The 23,742-nt window shown below is 40.1% G+C and overlaps 4 protein-coding genes across 4 annotated transcripts in view; 1 reads left to right on the top strand and 3 right to left on the bottom strand.

Moving 5' to 3' along the window:
- The window catches only part of LOC306777944 (histone H2B 1.2), an 82,078-nt gene that overhangs the window by 18,909 nt on the left and 39,427 nt on the right, over nucleotides 1-23,742 (bottom strand). The gene's annotated exons all lie outside the window — the stretch shown is intronic.
- LOC306785817 (histone H2B 1/2-like) lies at nucleotides 5,539-6,045 on the top strand (the record flags this gene model as incomplete). Its single annotated transcript, XM_079280322.1, has 1 exon — nucleotides 5,539-6,045. One exon carries the CDS (start codon nucleotides 5,539-5,541, stop codon nucleotides 5,911-5,913), a length of 375 nt encoding a protein of 124 aa, XP_079136448.1. The 3' UTR covers nucleotides 5,914-6,045.
- On the bottom strand, nucleotides 7,880-8,488 carry LOC306777427 (histone H1-like; the record flags this gene model as incomplete). Its single annotated transcript, XM_079268524.1, has 1 exon — nucleotides 7,880-8,488. One exon carries the CDS (start codon nucleotides 8,486-8,488, stop codon nucleotides 7,880-7,882), a length of 609 nt encoding a protein of 202 aa, XP_079124650.1.
- LOC306797660 (histone H2A) lies at nucleotides 13,479-14,113 on the bottom strand. The gene has a single exon (XM_079297041.1). The coding sequence runs from the start codon at nucleotides 13,925-13,927 to the stop codon at nucleotides 13,541-13,543; it is 387 nt and encodes a 128-aa protein (XP_079153167.1). The 5' UTR covers nucleotides 13,928-14,113; the 3' UTR covers nucleotides 13,479-13,540.

The raw sequence follows: 23,742 nt of genomic DNA, 5'->3' as shown, positions 1-23,742 counted from the left end.
CTTCTCACCTGGCCAGTTCGTCACAGAGAGGGGGGGGGGGGGTCATAGTGTCGGTGGTGGCAGAGCCCTTTGAAATGGAGGGCTCTGAATCCATGCAGCTCACCAGGGGGGACAGAGGGGAAGGTGGTGGAGTTTGGGAGGTGTGGTGTGTGGAGGAGACAGATGAGGGCTGTGAGCTAAACCTATTGAAGTCACAGTTTAGCTCGTTGGCCCTCTCCAGGGAGCCTCCTGGTTGTCTGCCTCCAACCTTGAAGCCAGTAATCTGCTTCATCCCCGTCCACACCTCCTTCACGTTGTTCTGCTGGAGTTTGGCCTCCAGCCTCCTCCTGTAGGTGTCCTTGCACTCTCTGATCATCAATTTCAGGACGCGCTGGACTCTCCTGAGCTCGTCCCTGTTGCCAGACCTGAAAGCTGCCAGGTTGGACCCATACCTTGGTTAAATGCTGTAGTCCAAATAAAATGACTTCAGTTTTAATGCCATTGAGTTACAGAAAGTTTGACTCGAGAATGTTTTCATTTGTTTTCCCTAATCTCAAAAGACAAGAGCAAAAACCATATAAATTGCTTCTCTTTTCTTCTTTGGTGCCATGTTACCGGTCTCGTGATCCCTCAGGTTGATCTCTGGAGGTGTAGGCGGATGCAGACCGTCAGGATGAATTGAGTTGGGAACCAATGCAACAGATGACCAGCTATTTAGCATGTTGGACACACCAGCATGACACTGTCGTAAAATTAAGTTCCCATCCAATAACACTGGTCTGCAGAAGACTGCTGTGGGAGGAGGGCTGTTGAAAACTTCGACCGTGATATGAGAGGAAAAACATGTCCCTCGAAATGTAATTGAAATTACAGTTTAATGATATTGGAATGTAATTTTGTAGGAAAAAGCAATGTTTCGAGTGAGATACAATATTAGTTTCCTCTTTCGTTGTAAATTGGATTAATTTGCTCTATCATCACAAAGGTCAATGGTCACATTTTGCCTGAGTACACTGTGTTGGCCTTTATAGTGGTTTAAATTATCAGATCCCCTTCCAGGTAGCAGGTGTTTGTGATTATATATGGGCAGTATGACGCGTTTAAATAAAAGTTTGGAATTTGATGTGGTACTTATTTCGCTTTAAAGTCAATAAAGTAGTAAAGGAAAAACTAAGTTTGCTCGTGTAATGCATGCACAGAAAACACATTGTGATAAGTGTAACCACAAATATTAACAATACCTGATGTAATTGATCTTGTTTTGAACAATAAGATTAAACAATAATAAAAAGTTCAAAAACATTTATTGAATTTCAAATATATTCTTAATATTATATATATATACATATATATATATATACATATATATATATATATATATATATATATATATATATATATATATATATATATAATATAGTACATTGCAAATACTTGTACTATTTGCAAATATATAAAATATACTAACATTGTACGTCTAACAATTTGCAAATTAAATCTTTAAACACACTTTCAAATAAATGTAATATAGTGCATTTTCGAGAAATACAACAAAAATATACTTAACAGAGCGCAAAAGAATTCTGCTTGAAGTTTACATGGTACATGTATTGCTAAAGAAAACAGAATGACCATGTTTCAAATTAAAACACAGAACACTGAACCATCAAAACAAATTGCACCGCTGCAGACTCTCGCTCACTAAATAGAAACTCAGACATGCTCCACATTATGTTCCTTTCTTTTGGTTGAACTGCTCGTTGTTACACTTCCGTCTGATGACCGCTCGCACGTCCGAGGCACTCGTCTGCGGAAACTCTTGAATAACAGCATCTGTTAAGAGAAGAGACGAGAAATGATGTTTGGATTAACAGGATTAACATTGAGGAACTATATCAATATGATATGCCAATATTCCTACCAGTGCAGGTCGAACATATATTTCATCACGGGTGGTGTGTTTACCACGAACATGTGATCCTGCTGCTTTATAAATCACAGAAGCTTGAAATTGTCTACATACGACTCAAGACGATTACCTACCTGTTATGGCCTGCACTTTGGCAACGTCCAGTTGTCTTTTAGGTGGTCCCACTTTCCCAGACTTCCCAGTCAGGGTGGACAGTGCAAGGACGTCCTCTGTGAACACCAGGGCAGTCAGCTCCTGGCAAAAAAGGGTCATGATCGATGAAGCCGCAGGAAGGCCCTCTTTGAAACTGTCACTGTGCTGCCAGCCAAGGCGTGCTGTATATGAGAGAATCAATGGAACACATTAATATACAGTTGCAACATCTCACCATACCTATTAGGAATTAATAGACATTATTCACATATGAATACAATGTGCTTCATTATTTAAAACAGTGCTAGTAGTCTGTACATCCCTCTATGGAGCGGTACCACCAGTGGTGTGGAGGTTCCCACTCTCTACTAATTCACATGACGGATGTGTGACACATGTAACCGAGTAAATCCCATCACTTAATTTCTGACACATTTTAACTTGAACAGCAGACGATGGTGGGGAAGACAAAAGGAACGTGGTGTCATTTCTCTATAGCCCTTACACTGTGCAATCAACATTTACTTGACAATGACAAGTTAAAGCAAAAAAGTTCAGCATTGTTTTAGTTTCTCAAAATCACAGACATGTTCTATTCAACAGGCGTGAACTGAGTTTTTTGTGCTGTCGCAATGACTTGTTATAACTATTAGTGATATTAGGATACAGTTGTTGAAATATCCCTCAAAACATCAATAATTACAAAAAATGTCTAGAATATATATAGGACATATGGCGACCTTAAAAAATACACTGACTTAATTATACATTCTCTTCATGGAATAATGAATTATCTTAGTTCCGCTTACATGACCCTACTACCTTTACTTATAGTTATTCTCATAAAGCACAACCTGGTGATTACTTTCACTTTACTGAAGCCTGCTTCTGGTGAACTCAGACTAGACTTACACAAAGTGAGCTGCTGTTGCTCTGTAATGACTCAGCATCGTTGAATTGACTGAACGCAGCTTGCGTTACGTTATGAGCGACGGTAACATTAACCCCCTGCTGTTTGAGAACATCTTTGTCTTATTCTACCATACTGAAAAGATTTGAAAACACACTTGCAACCAGTCAGGAATATACAGTTGGCAATCAGCATGGCCAGTCTACAACTCATTAAATAGTCCATTAACATTTGCATGTTTGTGAAGTCCACACACTAGTAAAACAGTCTAAATGCTACTCGAATTCAATTTGAGTAGCATTTAGACTGTTTTAGTAGTGAATTCATCTAGCATTACACTTGAGAGCAATACCATGTTAGCTTAATGTTAACATACATATCACCTTCACATTATGTTACCACATAACTAAGCTAGCTCTTGCTCAGCTAAAGTAGCAACTAAGCTAACGTTAGCTGTTGTGGCGTTAGCTAAAGTAGCAAACACACAATTGATAGTCAGCTAAATGATTTTTACTGTCAAACACTGTTTTAAAAAGTGTAAAGAAAACTCTGCTTTAGAACAAATACAACACACCTATGGTTATAAATTGCCTACTTCCCGAAAACTGAGACCTGTGGACAGACAGCAGTACACAAACTGTATTGCATTAAACACTGCATCAATGCACCGATTAATCTAAGAGTTGATTATTGCTGTGTACAGAACGTTAGATAAATGAATATTAAACAGCATATAGTCAACAACTGATGCTAACGCACTCCCATCGGCCCAGCTTAATTAATGAATGTATTAATTTCTTGCATACGGTCATTATACTGCCTTCACTTTTATTTTGAAATATTCTTTTTCGGGTTACCTGCTGGGCGTCTCCTTTTCAAGGAAAAAACTAAAAAGTGATTTGCAAAAATGAAAAACGAGAATACCATGGTATTTCCGTATTTCCGTATTTTCGACTGAACGGTAAAACAGATGACTAAAACGTACACAGACCTTATTTGACTTTGGTTATTGGTTTTTCCGTTTTTTAATTCAGCACGAAAAACGGAAATACGACCGCCTATTTCCGTTTTCCCGTTCTTGGTTTGAAACGAAAACCGAGAATACCATGGTATTTCCGTATTTTGGTTTTTCCGAATTAACGGTAAAACAAATGACCAAACACGTACACGGACCTAGAACACAGACTGCAAGCAAGCAGGTTTGGTGAATCAGTGGTCCTAGCTTGCAAGTTAAATCATTGGGATAAGGAGAGGTGGATGGGTCAAACAAACACTGGTGTTTCCTCCAGGAGGCCGCAGTTTGTGCCGTGTGTGAAACGAGAAGCCAACGCACGAAAAATGAGGAGTAACTTTTCCTAAGATATCAATAAAATGAATTTATATCATTGTATAAAAAGAGTGACATGAGAAGATCAATCTCATGTCTGTAAGTTAAATCAGCTATAATCAGTCTTTTAAAGTGATTAGTGACTCGTCTAAAATATTTTTAAAAGGAATAACTTCAATATAATCATTCTATACACTGTAGCTTCTTTACATTCTAATATAATGTAAAGAAGTTACATTATAATCCAATGTAAGTTCTTTACATTCTAATATAATTGTCTTTTGAAGATGAACAGGAAATGTTTCAGTTTCAAGTACTGACTGGGTTGTTACTTTCGGTGCTGCTTTAGTATTGATCATGTTTTGATATTTGAGTCATGTTGTGGATGATCAGATGGAGTTATGATGGGAGCAGTCGCCCAATTGCAGATTCAGCTTGAGCAAAACCTTTGTCTATTGTGTTCAATCAGGCCCATAGGAGTTTACAAGGCAGGTGTCCTTTCTCACAACACTGACCTGATGCATCAAGTGGATATTTTTTGCTGAACATAATATTATGCATTTGCCCTCTACATCCTCTAGTCTAATGAGCAGACTTATAAGCGCACTGTTACAACTCCTTCAGTGTCATATTGCTTTTCTGAGAATTATGATGATAAGTTCATAGTAGATGCAAAAGTATACTTATGTACAATATGTTATGTTGAACATTGTTGCTCCTGGATGGATCACAGCCAACCCAATTATGTTCAACACAGCTCCATGTCCTTGGTCATGATGCCACAGCACTTAAGAATAAACTTCATAATTCTCAAAATTCTGACCCTTTGCTTTTTTATTAACAGCATTTACTTGTACTTTTACTTTCAATACTTAAGTACATTTAATGTCAGAAAATTACTTTTGATACTTAAGTACAATAAATATCAGATACTTTAAGACTTTTACTCAAGTAGTATTCTAATAGGTGACTTTTACTTTTACTGGAGTCATTTTCCAGTAAGGTATCTTTACGTTTACTCAAGTATGGCTTTTGGGTACTTTATACACCAATGTATATTTATTATATATATACCTGGTTTTACAGTAACACTAAATACATCTGCTCAGAAGAATTCGGTCTTTGGCGCATGCTCAGTCCCGCTCAGAAGGCATCCAATCCTGTGCAAGCAACAGCACAGTGTAATTTGCATCAAGTTGATATATATAGACCGTCCTGTCCTTCTGGAAACAGCCTCAGACTCAAAGAGAATCTGAAACCATGGCTGACACCATCGTCAAAGCGCCCAAGAAGGGCTCCAAGAAAGCCGTCTCTAAGACCGCAGCCAAGACCGGCAAGAAGAGACGTAAGCGCAGGAAGGAGAGCTACGCCATCTACGTGTACAAGGTGATGAAGCAGGTCCATCCTGATACCGGCATCTCCTCCAAGGCCATGGGCATCATGAACTGCTTTGTGAGCGACATCTTTGAGCGCATCGCCGGTGAGGCCTCTCGTCTGGCTCACTACAACAAGCGCTCCACCATCACTTCCAGGGAGATCCAGACCGCTGTCCGCCTGCTGCTGCCCGGTGAGCTGGCCAAGCACGCGGTGTCTGAGGGAACCAAGGCCGTGACCAAGTACACCAGCTCCAAGTAAACACCTGATGGAGACCAACAACACAAAGGCTCTTTTAAGAGCCACCCACTTCATCTAAAGATGAGTTCCTGGTGTCTCAGGTTGAAAGAGGTTCAAATACATGAACTACTCGATCATTGGTTAAATAAGAAAATGCCCTAATGTAGAATATACTGTTTATATTGAAATGTCCAATATATGAAAGTAGAATGCGCACGCTCTAAGCTCTAATGTTTTCACCTGACGTTTTGTATGATATTAAGCACTGATGCCAGAAGGACTGAACTGGAGTCTGTCAGTAACATTAAGTTTATATGTGTTGATGGTGGTCTGAGTGAGATACGGATCACTAAGTTACATTTAACAGATGGATGGATACTTTATTCATCCCCAAGGGGAAATGTGTTTGTTACAGCAGCAAAAAATATACTAAAGTAATATTTAGGTAAGTATAAAAATGCACAGTGTGTGTGTATGTATATATATGTGTATGTGTGTATATATATATATATATATATATATATATATATATATATATATATATATATATATATATATATATATATATATATATATATATATATATATATATATATATATATATATATATATATATATATATATATATATATATATATATATATATATATATATATATATATATATATATATATATATATATATATATATATATATATATATATATATATATATATATACACACACACACACAATGAAATAGTATAGTTAGTGCAAAGATTGACCAAACTAACCAGTAGTGCAAAGATGGATAAACCATAGCAAACAGTATAGCTATGTTGTATGTATGTCTAGTGGATGATTTGTTATAAAGTCTTATTGCAGTTTGCAGGATCAGTCTGTTGGAGAAAGTGCTCCGCTGTCCCTGCAGTAGGTGGAGAGGGTGGTCCGGGTTATCCAATATGGATCATTTCTTCAGTGTCCTCTCCACCACCTTTCCCAGACTGCCCAGTTTGCAGCCAATGATGGAGCCACACACTTCATCTAAAGAAGAAATCCTGTTGTACATAATTGTCCACTCTCTATCCTGGTAGAGAGATCCCTCTGGACTTTTTATTTGCAGTAAATCTCAAGGACCTGTACCACATCCAGCAGAGTTTTATAAACTGCATTGATGCCGTCTCCACCTCGAGTGGAATAAGAAACAATGTGTAGGAAAAAACAATTAAACTGGATTCAGAAGCAAAGTGAGATAAAAGAAAAGTTTGAGAAATGGGAGAACATCAGTTACAAAGCCAAAGTATCAATTGTGTTTCCACCACACCTAAAAAAAAAGATCATAATTAAGTTATTAATGTACTCTTATTCTGATGTAAATGGAAACACTGGACTTAAAAACAAAATACCTTATTGTAAATCATTTTGGTGATTTTTATAACTAAATACAAACATCTGAACATAAACAGAACTGGCTCTGCCACTGAAGAGATTTACACAATAATAAATACAAATACAACTGCCAGCCTTCTGTCTCCTGTGAAGCTTTGCAGCACATGTATCATGTTGAGCAGCTCACTCGTGAACTTAACTGTCGTTGATGCAGCTGCTCACGTTTACTTTCAACTGGATTTGAAACACTGACATTGGTTTCGCCGTGTGTTATCACCTACAACTAAGTCATCTATAGGCTGCATCACACAGCAAATAAACATGAATACAAACTAGCTATCGTGTCCAATACGTTTGTCTCATTACAAGTTGATTCATTGTTGCTACTTTACTCCTCCTGTATGCATGTTTAGATTTGTTACTGTTTGATACATAAGTAGTGTGTAAAGATGAGCAATGTGACGTTCTTAAATGTATAATTTTTCTGTCTCGAATAAAAAGTAGCGAATTTCTGCTCTTGATAACTTGTGAATAAACAGGAAAATGCTCTTTATGAAGATGTGGGTGGCTCTTAAAAGAGCCTTTTATAGGAGCGGTGGTACTTCAGACTGATGACAGCTCACTTCTTCTTGGGTGCTGCTTTCTTGGCTTTGGGCTTGGCAGCCTTCTTTGCGGGGGCTTTCTTGGCTGCAGGGGCCTTTTTGACCACCTTCTTGGGGCTCTTGGTGGTCTTTCTGGGGCTCTTGGCTGCCTTCTTTGGGCTCTTGACGGGTTTCTTGGCCGCTGCGGGTTTCTTTGCCTTCTTGGGTGATTTCTTAGCGGCTGCTGCTGGTTTCTTTACGGCCACTGTCTTTTTGGCCACTGCAGGTTTCTTCGCTGCGGGCTTCTTGACTGTAGGAGCAACTTTCTTTGCCGGTTTCTCGACAGCCGTCTTGCTCATCTTGAAGGAGCCAGAGGCCCCGGTCCCCTTGGTCTGGACCAGAGTCCCCTTAGTCACCAGGCTCTTGATGGCGGTCTTGACGCGGTTGTTGTTCTTCTCCACATCGTATCCATCGGCGGTCAGAGCCTTCTTCACGGCGGCAGCAGACACGCCGCTCCGCTCCTTGGATGCCGCGACAACTTTAACGATGAGCTCAGCGACGCTGGGACCAGCCTTCTTCGGCCTGGACAGCTTCTTCTTCGCTGCTTTGGCCGCCGCGGGGGCTGAAGCTGAAACTACTTCTGTCATTTTCTATCGTTGATATGTTTGTAGTCACGAGAACACGAGAGTCTGACTGACTGTTGAAGAGCTCAGAGCACGGGGCTGCACTTAAACACACCATGAGAACCGTGGAGACTCAACCCAGCCCGGGACTCCTCAGTGCAGTCTGAAAGCAGAGTCACTTGTGTTTTCTCTTCACTGATAAAGACTCAAAACTAAACGTGGAAGAAGTACTGAAGGCTGACGGCGAAGGGAGCCGATAGCGGACGAGTGTCTCTTCATATTGAAGTCATGTAGAGCTCTGATGGTCTCTGTGTTGTGTTTGAGGAGCCTCCAAACCTCACCTCCTCACCGCAGTGGACAGCACTGATCAGCGGCTTTTCCCACTCATTTCTCTCTAAAAGTGATTTAAAATGCATCAGAGCTCCATCAAAAGTCGTTCTCCAACTGGTCCACATGTTTGTTCAGAGTCTCGATGTAAAAACAACCATCTGATGTTGATCAGTGTTTAATCAACTGAAGGTATTCTGGGAGCAGCAAACACACTGGCCCACTGATGATGGTCGAGGCTTATGGTGCAGTTCAGCCAGACTTCCTATCAGAGCTGCTCCCTGTGAACATGTCCTCAATCAAACTCAATGACAAATAAATTAAGTGGATTTAAATGTTACAGTAACACTGCAATGTATCAGAGTAAACAATGTATCAGAGTCGAATATTTAAAAAAAACATTAAGTGTTAACAGTTATTCTGAATTCTGCTAAGATTTAAAGTGAGATGAGTGATTTAGACCTTGAAAAAAGTATTATATTGTTTTTTACTGCAATCATAATATACAGCATATGTATATTGCCACTAAAACTTTCTATCTTGAATTGCATGACTATATTGACGAAACAACACACAAGACTAGCAGCAGGCTACTGCACATGAAAACATTTATTTCTCTACACATTGTAAAATCAATCAATGCGTTGATTCACTTCCACACATTGCATTTGCACAGCAAATTCATCTGTGGAGACAACAAACATTTTCCATTTTTTTCTTATGCATGTTTATACAAACTCGCTGATGTTGGCTTCCATTGTTGTTGTAAACAAGTCCTCACCTGTGGTCTTTTTAAAGTGCTTACAACCTGATTGATGAGTCAACAATCAAGCAATCAGGTGTTTGGCCAGGTCACTGGTGTAATACTATAATATAATTGTGGTTAATGTGTCATTTTGCTGGTCCTGAACACCACCAAGACCAAAGAAGTCATAGTGGACTTCAGTAGATCCAGGAAGACCACACCCTCTCCACTCTATAAGTGGGGAGGAGATGGAGAGGGGGGACATTTGCCACAAATGCCACATTCCCGTGGCATTTGTTGGACTTTTGACAGCACTTTTCTTGTATCTGTCTTTGTGTTGTGTTTTTATGTCTGTATACTCGTGAACCATGTATGTATTTGTGGAAACTGTAGATTTGATGTAAATTTAATTTAATTTTCAACAACAAAAAAAAAGAGAGGGGGGGCAGCATCAAATTCCTGGCTCCACATTACTGAAGACCTCACTTGGTCCCTGAACACATCACACCTGGTGAAGAAAGCCCAGCAGAGCCTCTTCTTCCCGAGGAAGCTAAAACAAGCTGGCCTGCCCCCTGCACTGCTGGTAAACGTCTACAGAATTGTGATTGAAAGCATCCTCTGTCAGTGCTTTACTGTGTAGTACGCCAGCTGCACAGCAGAGAGCCGGAGGGACCTGGCCCGGGTGGTTAGAACAGCACAGAGGATTGTGGGAGTTACCCTCCCTGACCTGGACACTGTGTATGCTGGCCGCCTCCAGAAGAAGGCCAGAAACATCTGCACAGACACCACTCACCCGGGTCACTCTCTGTTCCACTGCCATCAGGAAGAAGATACAGGACTAGCAAAACCCGGACTAACAGGCTGAGGAACAGCTTTTTCCCCAGAGCGGTTTCCTCCATCGCCCCCCACCCAGCTCACACCGGACACAGCGGTGAAACTGAAATAGGCAATAACACTACACTTTAACAAAGCACCTTTTTCACTTTAAAGCCATTGATGCCTGTGTTTTATCTTGTATATATTTATTTAATGTCTTGTTTTAAATCAGAAATGTCTTGTCTTAATGTTTTTATACATTTTTCATTTTACATGCAACAATTTCGTTGCATGTTTTTACAATGACAATAAACACCCATATCCTTAACATTATCATAGAAATTAAAAAAAAACTATTATTGTAATACGTGTTAGCTGTTGCGACATATTTGTTCTTTCAGTGAAGTATTTTTTCTGCACTATATTTAATATTTCATTTTGCACATATCGTATCTTTGTACAAATTGAATTCCTGTATAATATTGTATTTGTATAATTATATTTCAATCAGAGTGTGGTGGAGGCACAATAAGGTGTGGTAGCTCAGTCTTTAGGGACACGACATGACAATCTGAGGGTCAGTGGTTCAAGTAGTTGTGACCAAGTACACTGTCACTGTCTTAATACCCGTATGGGTTGAATAAAGAAGCAGATTATTTTTCTGTGTGCCTTGATGTGTACAATTCAATGAGTATCAATAAAGGTTGATCAACATTAACATGAATACAACTTTGGCTGCTTGATGGCTCTATCTCGAGCATCAAATGTGTTTGGCAACAGTTTGCACTGTTAGTAGGTGAGTTCAAATGGATACCGTCACTGGAACACAATTTAGTGGTTTTTCATTTGCATTAACTGCGAGCTTCATCTAACTTGTTTCATGTGTGCTATCACATTGAAGCCCAATTGTTCAAAATTAGGGCTCGTCCGGGATTTGAACCCGGGACCTCTCGCACCCTAAGCGAGAATCATACCCCTAGACCAACGAGCCACATTTTTATAAACGAAAGGAGGTTACAGATACTGTTTCCTACTCTTTCCAGACCTGAACTTAAGTTCTGTTCTGGTGATGTGGCGTCTTACAGACCCATATGTTATCTGGTCAAAGAGCGCCCTCTGCTGCTCAACATGTTATATCCCATTCAGCACTTGTCCTCTGAGCTCTTCTTTTTTTCTTCTTCTTTTTTTCTGCTCCAGCTGCAGTTTATTTCAAGATGGGCTGTTCTGAGTCAGAGGCAAACACTTCTGCTGTCATAATTGGGAAGTCACAGCACTAACCACACAGCATTTACCTTTCTTCTTGGTTGTCTCAGCTGTCAAATCAGGTTTATTTGTATGGATCAACTATCACAAGTCTTCTGTATTGGGCCACAGACACTGACATTGTCAGTGTCTGTGGATTACTGTCATTTACTTCTAGTAAATGAGTATAGCTTGAGCACACTGACAGGACATATTCCTGTCACTACAAATGTACTACATAAATGTACTACATCATCTATTGTATTATTTCTCATCCTTTATGTAGAATGTGAAACAGAATAAATTATATAAACCGTACCTCTTCAAGCCAGTGCATCTTGAATCTATTCAACAGGTGTGTATTTCTATCAATTTTAATGCAAAGACTTGCAGAAAGATTTCATAAAGGGCTCAATCTGCGAGGACGCCCTCAAGAACTCGAGTCTCTGACAGACAGCCCTAAAGCCCTTACAGACTTGAATTAACCTAAATTGTATATCTTTCATCAAGGTGGGTTGGAACGCATGTCAAAGGATTTGTCGGTTTATTTGACTTGACGTCAAACAGCGATCACATCAGATCACAGTGAAGAAAACGGACGAACCTGCAATGTGTCCAGGTGAGACCCAAAGGCTGACAAATAAAGATGGTGCACATATTTTCGAAATGCTGCATTTTATACCTTTGAGGCACCAAATGTATTCATCGAGATTAAGTGACAGTGATTTTAACTTCGATTTCTTTAACACGAGTTGTAGTCATTTTTTTGAGTGTGCATTGAAGGGACATGAGAAACACAGCTCTGTAGGGTGAGTGTTTGGCTCTGAAAAGAGCCTTTGAGGTTCTGGTTCCAGCAGTCAGAGAGAGGGAGTGGCGGATGGTGGAACATTTTCTAGCGCTGTGCCACATCCAATCAATTTCAGCAAACATCCCAGAATGATTTAATGCAAAAAAAAATTAAGTTATCAAACACGCATTATACTTTGCAGTTAAATATTTTACTTTGATTCAAAAATGAAAAAAAGCAGTAAAAATAACACTTTGACAAACACGTCAGTACATCTTATTAATGTCACCCTCACAAGCAATTCAGTTTAATATAATATGTATAGCATATAATAATATTCAGTATAATATATATATATATATATATATATATATATATATATATATATATATATATATATATATATATATATATATATATATATATATATATATATATATATATATATATCATGTAGTACTATTCTGTACAATATAATATATATCATATAATATTCACTGTAATATAAACACATGTAATGATTTATTTATAACTATATATCCCTCACTCCGGTAACTGTCCATGCTGGATCTGTCCCCGTTGTTTTAAGTTATTAGCATGACTGCATCCAGCTACAAACCTTTCTAGTGTAGCCTACAGCTACTAAGCTTCCATGTACTGCTTCCCTTTCCTGCTAGTCTGCTGTGTGATTGTGGAGTCAGGTTGATCTGATATCATCTTTCACCTGCAGTTTCTCCGCAAAAGTTCTCCTCTCAAACGGGTCTTGGAGGAGCAGTGCTCGCGCTGGCCTGTAGAGACTACTCCTGACCAGAACGCGCAATTTGGGGCTCCACAGATTCTGGCCCCAAGCGGAATCTATAGAGGACGCCGATTGGCTAAATTGTATGTCACACATTTATATCTTTAATCAGCAATTGGCTCAACTGCTTCATGGACCCGCCTCCTGTGGGTGCATTTTCCAGCCCCCAGAGCTGCTGAGACATGCAGGAAATTAAAACCTTCATCTTGCACAGATATCATATTTTAAACATATTGCTGGGTGATTCCATACTTCAAAAACACAAATATTGACAATTTGTATAATTTATAATTTTTTTTATTATTTGTGGCTCAAGAGGGGGTGGCGCCCTCTATTGACTAGTCGCCACTGGCTCCAGGTTTACTTGGACTTGGCGGCCTTCTCTGTCTTCTTGGGCAGCAGAACAGCCTGGATGTTGGGCAGCACACCGCCCTGAGCGATGGTCACTCCGCCCAGCAGCTTGTTGAGCTCCTCGTCGTTGCGGACAGCCAGCTGCAGGTGACGGGGGATGATACGAGTCTTCTTGTTGTCGCGAGCAGCGTTTCCAGCTAGCTCCAAGATCTCAGCGGTCAAGTACTCCAGCACAGCCGCCAGGTAGACGGGGGCGCCGGCACCGACACGTTGCGCATAGTTTCCTTTACGCAGCAGCCTGTGAACACGACCGACTGGGAACTGGAGCCCAGCACGAGAGGAGCGAGTCTTGGCCTTAGCTCGGACTTTTCCTCCGGTTTTCCCTCTGGCACTCATCGTTAGATGCTTTTAGAGAAATTAATGTTGACCCAACAACCGAAACCCTCTTTTATATGTCCTGACAATCAGACCAACCAGAAAAAAAGGCTTCCAGCAGAAGAACAGAGGGCGGACCACTCTACATTTTTCCCGGACAATTTGAAAGCATTTTCCGCCAATGAGCAGCGGAGACTCGGCGGGGGGTCGCTGCTCTGGGCGGGGCTGGGCTCCAGGAGGAGCCTCTCACCAATCAGGAGCCGGAGGTCTGAAGCTGCGTCACCATTTCACAGCCGGTTCCAATCGGTCAGTTTAAGAGCCACCTCACTCTCTGAAGAGCGCATTCTTCAACACTGTTAAATAATATATTATAATGTATAAAACATACATTTTTGAACACTGGTTTCGGCAGATACTTCACACATGCCATAACAATCCTGTGCGTGTGCATTTCTGTAGTTATTCATCTTTAACGGCAAAAAGCATGCCCAGACTGTCAAAACGCAATGGGCAAATGAGGAAACATCCCTGACATGTCTTGAGTTCATTCAATTCAGTGAACAATACAATGACGGAGTTCCTTATTTCTGAAATGTTAACGTTCACGTGAGCCTGGCGTAGTGTATTTTTTGTTAGCAACAGTTTGAGTGGACAATAAAATTAAGTATTTTTAAGGTTATAAAATGGTTTATCACCAAGTCGTTTGTTAATCTCTCTCTTCTTTTTTGAAACGTTGAAACTTTTTTTTTCATGTTCATGAAACAGTTCACGACATAGATAGATTGCTAAAGTCTAAATAGACAAAGTTCTAGCAGATAAAGTGCTGTGTGATGAAGTGCTCATGTTGATGTCATTTAATGTCAGTATGTGCAGGGGAGACTAGCCTTTATCTCAAGTTCTCCGTTATTGCTAAATAGCTTAATTTATTAGACATATGGAGTGAAATATATATATATATATATATATATATATATATATAATTATTTGTTAATGTCCAGTGATTTAAGGAGTAGGCATTAATTCACAATTTGCTGGTCATAACTCAATTCATAATATGTCGTCCAATTCACCAAAAGACACAATAGTTTCAATGACACACAGTCTGTAAATTGCAACCTGAAACTCTCCCTCACTTATTATGGACCTGCAGATTCACACATACATATTAATACATCCTTCATTGATAATGATGCCATGCAAAACATTTACCATTTAACTTTACATGGTAAAGACAATGCCTCTTTTTTCCTCGTCAATTACATTTTTTTTACAAACTTTTTTTTTGCTGTATTTTTTAAGTAACTTTAACATTACAATGTTAAATTATTTTTATTTCAGTTATTTTGAATCTTGTTTCTGCATGTATAGCTATTTCCTAGTGGCATCACTCGATTGCACTGTTGCCTTGTTTCTAGGCCGTTGCGTTTGACTTCAGATGCAGAAAAGCAGGTCGGAACTAAAGTCGCAGGTCGAAAAACCGTGACGGGCTGTTTTGACGGTGACACAAAACGTTATTGATTTGGAGCAGTAACACTGATGATTATATTATGTTGTTTTTTACTGCAATCATAATATACAGCATATATATATTGCCACTAAAACTTTGTATCTTGAATTGCATGACTATATTGACGAAACAACACACAAGACTAGCAGCAGGCTACTGCACATGAAAACATTTATTTCTCTACACATTGTAAAATCAATCAATGCGTTGATTCACGTCCACACATTGCATTTGCACAGCAAATTCATCTGTGGAGACAACAAACATTTTCCATTTTTTTCTTATGCATGTTTATACAAACTCGCTGATGTTGGCTTCCATTGTTGTTGTAAACAAGTCCTCACCTGTGGTCTTTTTAAAGTGCTTACAACCTGATTGATGAGTCAACAATCAAGCAATCAGGTGTTTGGCCAGGTCACTGGTGTAATACTATAATATAATTGTGGTTAATGTGTCATTTTGCTGGTCCTGAACACCACCAAGACCAAAGAAGTCATAGTGGACTTCAGTAGATCCAGGAAGACCACACCCTCTCCACTCTATAAGTGGGGAGGAGATGGAGAGGGGGGACATTTGCCACAAATGCCACATTCCCGTGGCATTTGTTGGACTTTTGACAGCACTTTTCTTGTATCTGTCTTTGTGTTGTGTTCTTATGTCTGTATACTCGTGAACCATGTATGTATTTGTGGAAACTGTAGATTTGATGTAAATTTAATTTAATTTTCAACAACAAAAAAAAAGAGAGGGGGGGCAGCATCAAATTCCTGGCTCCACATTACTGAAGACCTCACTTGGTCCCTGAACACATCACACCTGGTGAAGAAAGCCCAGCAGAGCCTCTTCTTCCCGAGGAAGCTAAAACAAGCTGGCCTGCCCCCTGCACTGCTGGTAAACGTCTACAGAATTGTGATTGAAAGCATCCTCTGTCAGTGCTTTACTGTGTAGTACGCCAGCTGCACAGCAGAGAGCCGGAGGGACCTGGCCCGGGTGGTTAGAACAGCACAGAGGATTGTGGGAGTTACCCTCCCTGACCTGGACACTGTGTATGCTGGCCGCCTCCAGAAGAAGGCCAGAAACATCTGCACAGACACCACTCACCCGGGTCACTCTCTGTTCCACTGCCATCAGGAAGAAGATACAGGACTAGCAAAACCCGGACTAACAGGCTGAGGAACAGCTTTTTCCCCAGAGCGGTTTCCTCCATCGCCCCCCACCCAGCTCACACCGGACACAGCGGTGAAACTGAAATAGGCAATAACACTACACTTTAACAAAGCACCTTTTTCACTTTAAAGCCATTGATGCCTGTGTTTTATCTTGTATATATTTATTTAATGTCTTGTTTTAAATCAGAAATGTCTTGTCTTAATGTTTTTATACATTTTTCATTTTACATGCAACAATTTCGTTGCATGTTTTTACAATGACAATAAACACCCATATCCTTAACATTATCATAGAAATTAAAAAAAAACTATTATTGTAATACGTGTTAGCTGTTGCGACATATTTGTTCTTTCAGTGAAGTATTTTTTCTGCACTATATTTAATATTTCATTTTGCACATATCGTATCTTTGTACAAATTGTATTCCTGTATAATATTGTATTTGTATAATTATATTTCAATCAGAGTATGGTGGAGGCACAAGAAGGTGTGGTAGCTCAGTCTTTAGGGACACGACATGACAATCTGAGGGTCAGTGGTTCAAGTAGTTGTGACCAAGTACACTGTCACTGTCTTAATACCCGTATGGGTTGAATACAGAAGCAGATTATTTTTCTGTGTGCCTTGATGTGTACAATTCAATGAGTATCAATAAAGGTTGATCAACATTAACATGAATAAAACTTTGGTTGCTTGATGGCTCTATCTCGAGCATCAAATGTGTTTGGCAACAGTTTGCACTGTTAGTAGGTGAGTTCAAATGGATACCGTCACTGGAACACAATTTAGTGGTTTTTCATTTGCATTAACTGCGAGCTTCATCTAACTTGTTTCATGTGTGCTATCACATTGAAGCCCAATTGTTCAAATGTGGCACCCGGGGATTCTTTAGCTAAAACTCCCTAAACCGTTTCCCATTCATTTTCAATGGTAGTCCTAAACCAGTACGGATGTAATATATCTTTGGCCACCAGCAGCAGCAGCGCTGTGGTGCCGTTTTGCGAGAGAAAGATTTTCTCCGGTGTTTGTCAGTCAGTCGGCGCATTTCCCGGATCTATTCGCTGGGTGGACACTACGTTGAACGGTAAGTCATTAAGATGAATAACAATGAATTAAAATGTCATGACAATTAGTCTGGGCTGTCTGACATTCACTTGAAAGCTTCAAAGATAAAGTTAGTTGTGTTTTTTTTGTGTTATTGTGTCGAAGGCGGACTTCTGTATGAGTTCGTTACCTTACAACGTAACGTAATCTGGAGCCGTTCACGGTTCATATCGGTTAATTCATGTCCGACTTTGATGCGTTTTTGTGACCAAAAGTATCACAAGTTAACACGAACGTGCATTCAAATAAAATGAGTTTGCGTTTACTACGCATGTCAGTGAACACAGAGGCTGAGCAGCGGCCGGTTGAGGTTATGGTGAACGTAAGATATACTCTGTTACTTTACGGACACGTAACGAAAGAACAACAAGCTGTGACCGGACCCGGTGGTTCATGTGAATCACGTTAACGTTAAATAAACACGCACGTCTCCGTTGTATCACGTCACGTATCGTCATTAATGCATGTAGTTCATAGTTATGTACATTAACTGCTCCACGTGTGTTTGACAGCATTAGTTACTAACGTTAGTTACTTGGCAGATTAAGGATATCAGACAAAATATACTCAACTAATAAATGATGTGTTATTACAGATTAAACTACCAGCAGTATATAAAGTCATTAAAGTGATGAACACATGCTTTTTTGTACTTTTACTTAAGTCAGACTTTGAGTAAGTAAGATTTGAATGCAGGACTTTCACTTAAAGAGTATTTACACCATGTGGTGGTATTAATACATATTTTTTTACTGAAGTACAAGATGTGTAGACTTTCTCCATCACTGTTAAAATAATGTTTATGTACAAGAAGTGCAAGAAGATATTAATTTAATGAAGTTCTAATTCTCGTCTGTTTGCATCTCAGTGATGGATGAAGATGAAGAGCTGGAGAGAGGGATGCTGAGTATCTCCTTCAAAGCCACATGTGCAGAGCTGAGAGTAAACATTTGATGTCTTTCATTTCTACCACCTGAAGATTTAAAATCAGTTACAGTTCAGCCGGTTTGCTGAACGGTTAATTGTGTGTTCTATTCAGTGTATATGATATGTTTTTTGTTTATGTTTACCAGCTGTTTCTGCATTGATGACAGCCAGACAACAACAGGCTCCGGGAACAGAAAGAGGTTTTTCACCAAAAACGTTCTGCCGTCAACAGACAAGCATGGGACCATGACTTCTTATCCCACATGAAGCATTGAACCGTTCTGTCTCATGTTTAGGTGTTCTGCTTGTTGTCCTCGTGACTATGAATTGATACCAGTCATGATGAGGGTACGTATCACTCTTTGTTTTCTTATATGGATAAAAATAAACAATATGTATGTATGAAACTGCTGTGTTACTAACACCTGAATGCATGTGTTTGAAGTGTGCCATGTTGCTTCACCTGCCTAGGTTACATCACAATGACTGGCGACTGAATATTAACCCATTGAAAGACAAACACACGTGTATGAATGAAGTATATTCTTTATATATTAATGTGAGAAACAGTCTGTCATTGGATACGGCTGAGAAAGGTGACGTAACGATACTAACAGTTGTGTTTCTTTGTCAAAATATAAATTACTGACAAGGTGTTTTCCATTGTAGAACCATCTGCTACACTGGCTGCACCAACTCATCTGAAGGGTTCACAAGTAGATGGTAAATACATCCAACATGTAAACACATCTGTCATATTCACTGTGCTCATATCTGTTATAAACCATTGATTGTGTTTTGTGATCCTTCTCTCCTTACAGCCGCCGCTGTAACTGTAAGGAGACCAGTGCCTATTCCTCAGGAGCTCACGTGTCTGCTGCCAGAAGGAGCGGGTCGTCCAGCAACAGAGGCGACTGTCACAGTCCCTGGTGTGTGTTATTTGACCTATATTTGCATCTTAAAAATATACTTCATGTAGTGTTCATCAAAACTGTTGTTAATTCTATACAATTGCTGCTGCACTGTATTCAGACAACAGGTAGGCAGCACTCCAGTGTCCAGCTTGCTGAGTTTCACAGACTACAGTGTAGATGTCATGTTACATCCTTGCTTCATCTTACTGTCAATAATAATGACAACATGTTTAATATTCTCTGTAGTGTCAGAGGCCCCCCTGATTTCTCCTGAGACGTCTGCAGAGCCCGCTCAACTGTCACCTGCACAGAGAGATCAAAGTTAGTGTGAGAAGGTTTTTCATGTCAAAAGATTAAATCAAGACGCACCCAAAATCGTACTAATTTGCTCCGTTTATTCTTGTCTGACTAGGTGAGCAATCACCCAGGCCGTTAGCTGTCCCCACCCGTCCTCCTCCACAGCTCCCTGGCTACGACCATGAAGTCAGCCAGTGGACCTGTTCACAGCAGCAGAGGATCTGGATGAAGACGGAGCTGGAATCCACGGCTCTCTGGCCAGGCTGCTTTCCTGTGCGCAACCTCATGAAGATGGTGTCATTGTGACGTCTCCCTCCCCAGCCAGAATGAATCCACAGCATCTCTGATCTTCCTCCTCCAACGTTCTTTCAGCTGGAACTGGATGCTACAAGGAAAAGGGTGGAGGACAGAAGACAGCAGAAGAGGAAGAGGACTGAATCCCAGCCCACAGGTCGCAAGTGTCGATTCTGTCAGATGGATCTGGAGCAGGATCCAAACAGTCCTCACATCCACACGGGGTTCCCTGGACTAACAGGGAAGTACATTTACTGCCCTGGTAAAGTCTTTTCCTTTTACAAAGACCAGGGCATGAGAAGCAGACGACCTGCTTTTTATGAGACAGAAAAAAAGAGATGGGAGGTTGAAAAGGGAAAGTAAGAGAAAAGGGGAGTGTTTTGTCATTATTATATTTGTTTAACATATTTGTGTTGTGTATTTGTGACCTTGCATTATTGGCTCTGTGTTCAATATTCACTGTCCCTGTTGTGTTTAATAAATATATTTCATTCACTAATGTTCACATGTCTCATTAATACGTGAATCATTATAGTCAACAGTAAAAACTGCAATATAATAGGTTTATAGCCAAAAATAAGTCAAGTACTTGATAATCTATCTGCCACTACAATCTAGTGACAATCAGTAAAAGGTAAAGCTGGATGAACATTTCTTGATTTATGAATAGCTCTTTGTCATTGATGAGTGGCTTTGCCCCAGTGAGACTCGAATCTGCGTCCAGGAGCTGAAACCAGCGATATGAAATGCTGCAAATTCATTGGCTGTCAGCGTATGCCAACTATACACGGCTTGCCGGCCTCGGCTCGTCCGGGATTTGAACCCGGGACCTCTCGCACCCTAAGCGAGAATCATACCCCTAGACCAACGAGCCATATTTTAGTAAACGAAAGGAGGTTACAAATACTGTTTCCTACTCTTTCCAGACCTGAATTTAAGTTCTGTTCTGGTGATGTGGCATCTTACAGACCCATATGTTATCTGGTCAAAGAGCGCCCTCTGCTGCTCAACATGTTATATCCCATTCAGCACTTGTCCTCTGAGCTCTTCTTTTTTTCTTCTTCTTTTTTTCTGCTCCAGCTGCAGTTTATTTCAAGATGGGCTGTTCTGAGTCAGAGGCAAACACTTCTGCTGTCATAATTGGGAAGTCACAGCACTAACCACACAGCATTTACCTTTCTTCTTGGTTGTCTCAGCTGTCAAATCAGGTTTATTTGTATGGATCAACTATCACAAGTCTTCTGTATTGGGCCACAGACACTGACATTGTCAGTGTCTGTGGATTACTGTCATTTACTTCTAGTAAATGAGTATAGCTTGAGCACACTGACAGGACATATTCCTGTCACTACAAATGTACTACATAAATGTACTACATCATCTATTGTATTATTTCTCATCCTTTATGTAGAATGTGAAACAGAATAAATTATATAAACCGTACCTCTTCAAGCCAGTGCATCTTGAATCTATTCAACAGGTGTGTATTTCTATCAATTTTAATGCAAAGACTTGCAGAAAGATTTCATAAAGGGCTCAATCTGCGAGGGCGCCCTCAAGAACTCGAGTCTCTGACAGACAGCCCTAAAGCCCTTACAGACTTGAATTAACCTAAATTGTATATCTTTCATCAAGGTGGGTTGGAACGCATGTCAAAGGATTTGTCGGTTTATTTGACTTGACCGTCAAACAGCGATCACATCAGATCACAGTGAAGAAAACGGACGAACCTGCAATGTGTCCAGGTGAGACCCAAAGGCTGACAAATAAAGATGGTGCACATATATTCGAAATGCTGCATTTTATACCTTTGAGGCACTAAATGTATTCATCGAGATTAAGTGACAGTGATTTTGACTTTGATTTCTTTAACACGAGTTGTAGTCATTTTTTTGTGGGTGCATTGAAGGGACAAAAATTAAGTTATCATACACGCATTATACTTTGCAGTTAAATATTTTACTTTGATTCAAAATGAAAAAAGCAGTAAAAATAACACTTTGACAAACACGTCAGTACATCTTATTAATGTCACCCTCACAAGCAATTCAGTTTAATATAATATGTATAGCATATAATAATATTCAGTATAATATAATATATATAGATATCATGTCATACTATTCTGTACAATATAATATATATCATATAATATTCACTATAATATAAACACACACATGTAATGATTTATTTATAACTATATATCCCTCACTCCCGTAACTGTCCATACTGGATCTGTCTGAATATGTGACCTTTGACCTTTGTGATGATAGAGCAAATTAATCCAATTTACAACGAAAGAGGAAACTAATATTGTATCTCACTAGAAACATTGCTTTTTCCTACAAAATTACATTCCAATATCATTAAACTGTAATTTCAATTACATTTCGAGGGACATGTTTTTTCTCTCATATCACGGTCGCAGTTTTCAACAGCCCTCCTCCCACAGCAGTCTTCTGCAGACCAGTGTTATTGGATGGGAACTTAATTTTACGACAGTGTCATGCTGGTGTGTCCAACATGCTAAATAGCTGGTCTTCTGTTGCATTGGTTCCCAACTCAATTCATCCTGACGGTCTGCATCCGCCTACACCTCCAGAGATCAACCTGAGGGATCACGAGACCGGTAACATGGCACCAAAGAAGAAAACAGAAGCAATTAATCTGGTTTTTGCTCTTGTCTTTTGAGATTTCAAAGGGCTCTGCCACCACCGACACTATGACCCCGCCCCCTCTCTGTGACGACTGGCCAGGTGAGAAGACAGCTGGAGAGACTCCACCAAGGCAAGGCTGCGGGACCTGATGGCATCAGCCCCTGGGTCCTGAAGACCTGCACCATCCAGCTGTCTAATGTCCTTCAACACCTCTTCAACCTGAGCCTGAAGCAGGAGGAAGTCCCGGTGCTGTGGAAGACGTCGTGCCTGGTTCCTGTACCGAAGAAGACGACACCATCTGGCCTCAATGACTACCGACCGGTTGCCCTCACATCCCATGTGATGAAGGTGCTGGAGAGGCTGGTCTTGGCCCACCTCCGGCTGCAGGTGAAATCCTCACTGGACCCTCTGCAGTTTGCATACCAGCCTCATGTGGGGGTGGACGACGCCATCATCTACCTGCTGCAACGAGCTCAGTCGCACCTGGATGGATCCGGTGGCTCTGTGAGAATCACTTTCTTTGATTTCTCCAGTGCATTCAACACCATCCAACCAGTGCTGCTGAGTGAGAAGCTGCGGGTGGTGGGGTGAACGCATCCACCGTCTCCTGGATCACTGACTACCTCACGGGCAGACCACAGTTTCAAATATCTTTATTTTTTCAATTGTCAATATTTATTGCCTCATCATCATGAACACATGCTCTCTCTTCCTTGTATGTTGAGTTCTTAAATTACACAAATATAACATGATGTATACAACTAATGCAAATTAACCATAAACATCAAATATCAGATGAAATAATCAGCATTAAATACATCTGTATCAATAACCTAGAGGCACAGGTAAATATGACTAAATCTATGGTTTAAATACACTTATACTGTCATGTACTGGTACAAATGGTAAACACTTTGACTTTGCATTCACTAAATCAACAGCACAATACGGTGGAAAAATAAATAT

The sequence above is a fragment of the Melanostigma gelatinosum genome (assembly GCF_949748355.1).
Source record: "Melanostigma gelatinosum genome assembly, chromosome: 1".
NCBI classification, from domain to species: Eukaryota; Metazoa; Chordata; class Actinopteri; order Perciformes; family Zoarcidae; genus Melanostigma; species Melanostigma gelatinosum.
The sequence above is the reverse complement of the archived record's forward strand: the minus strand, read 5'-3'. Positions and strand labels throughout refer to the sequence as shown.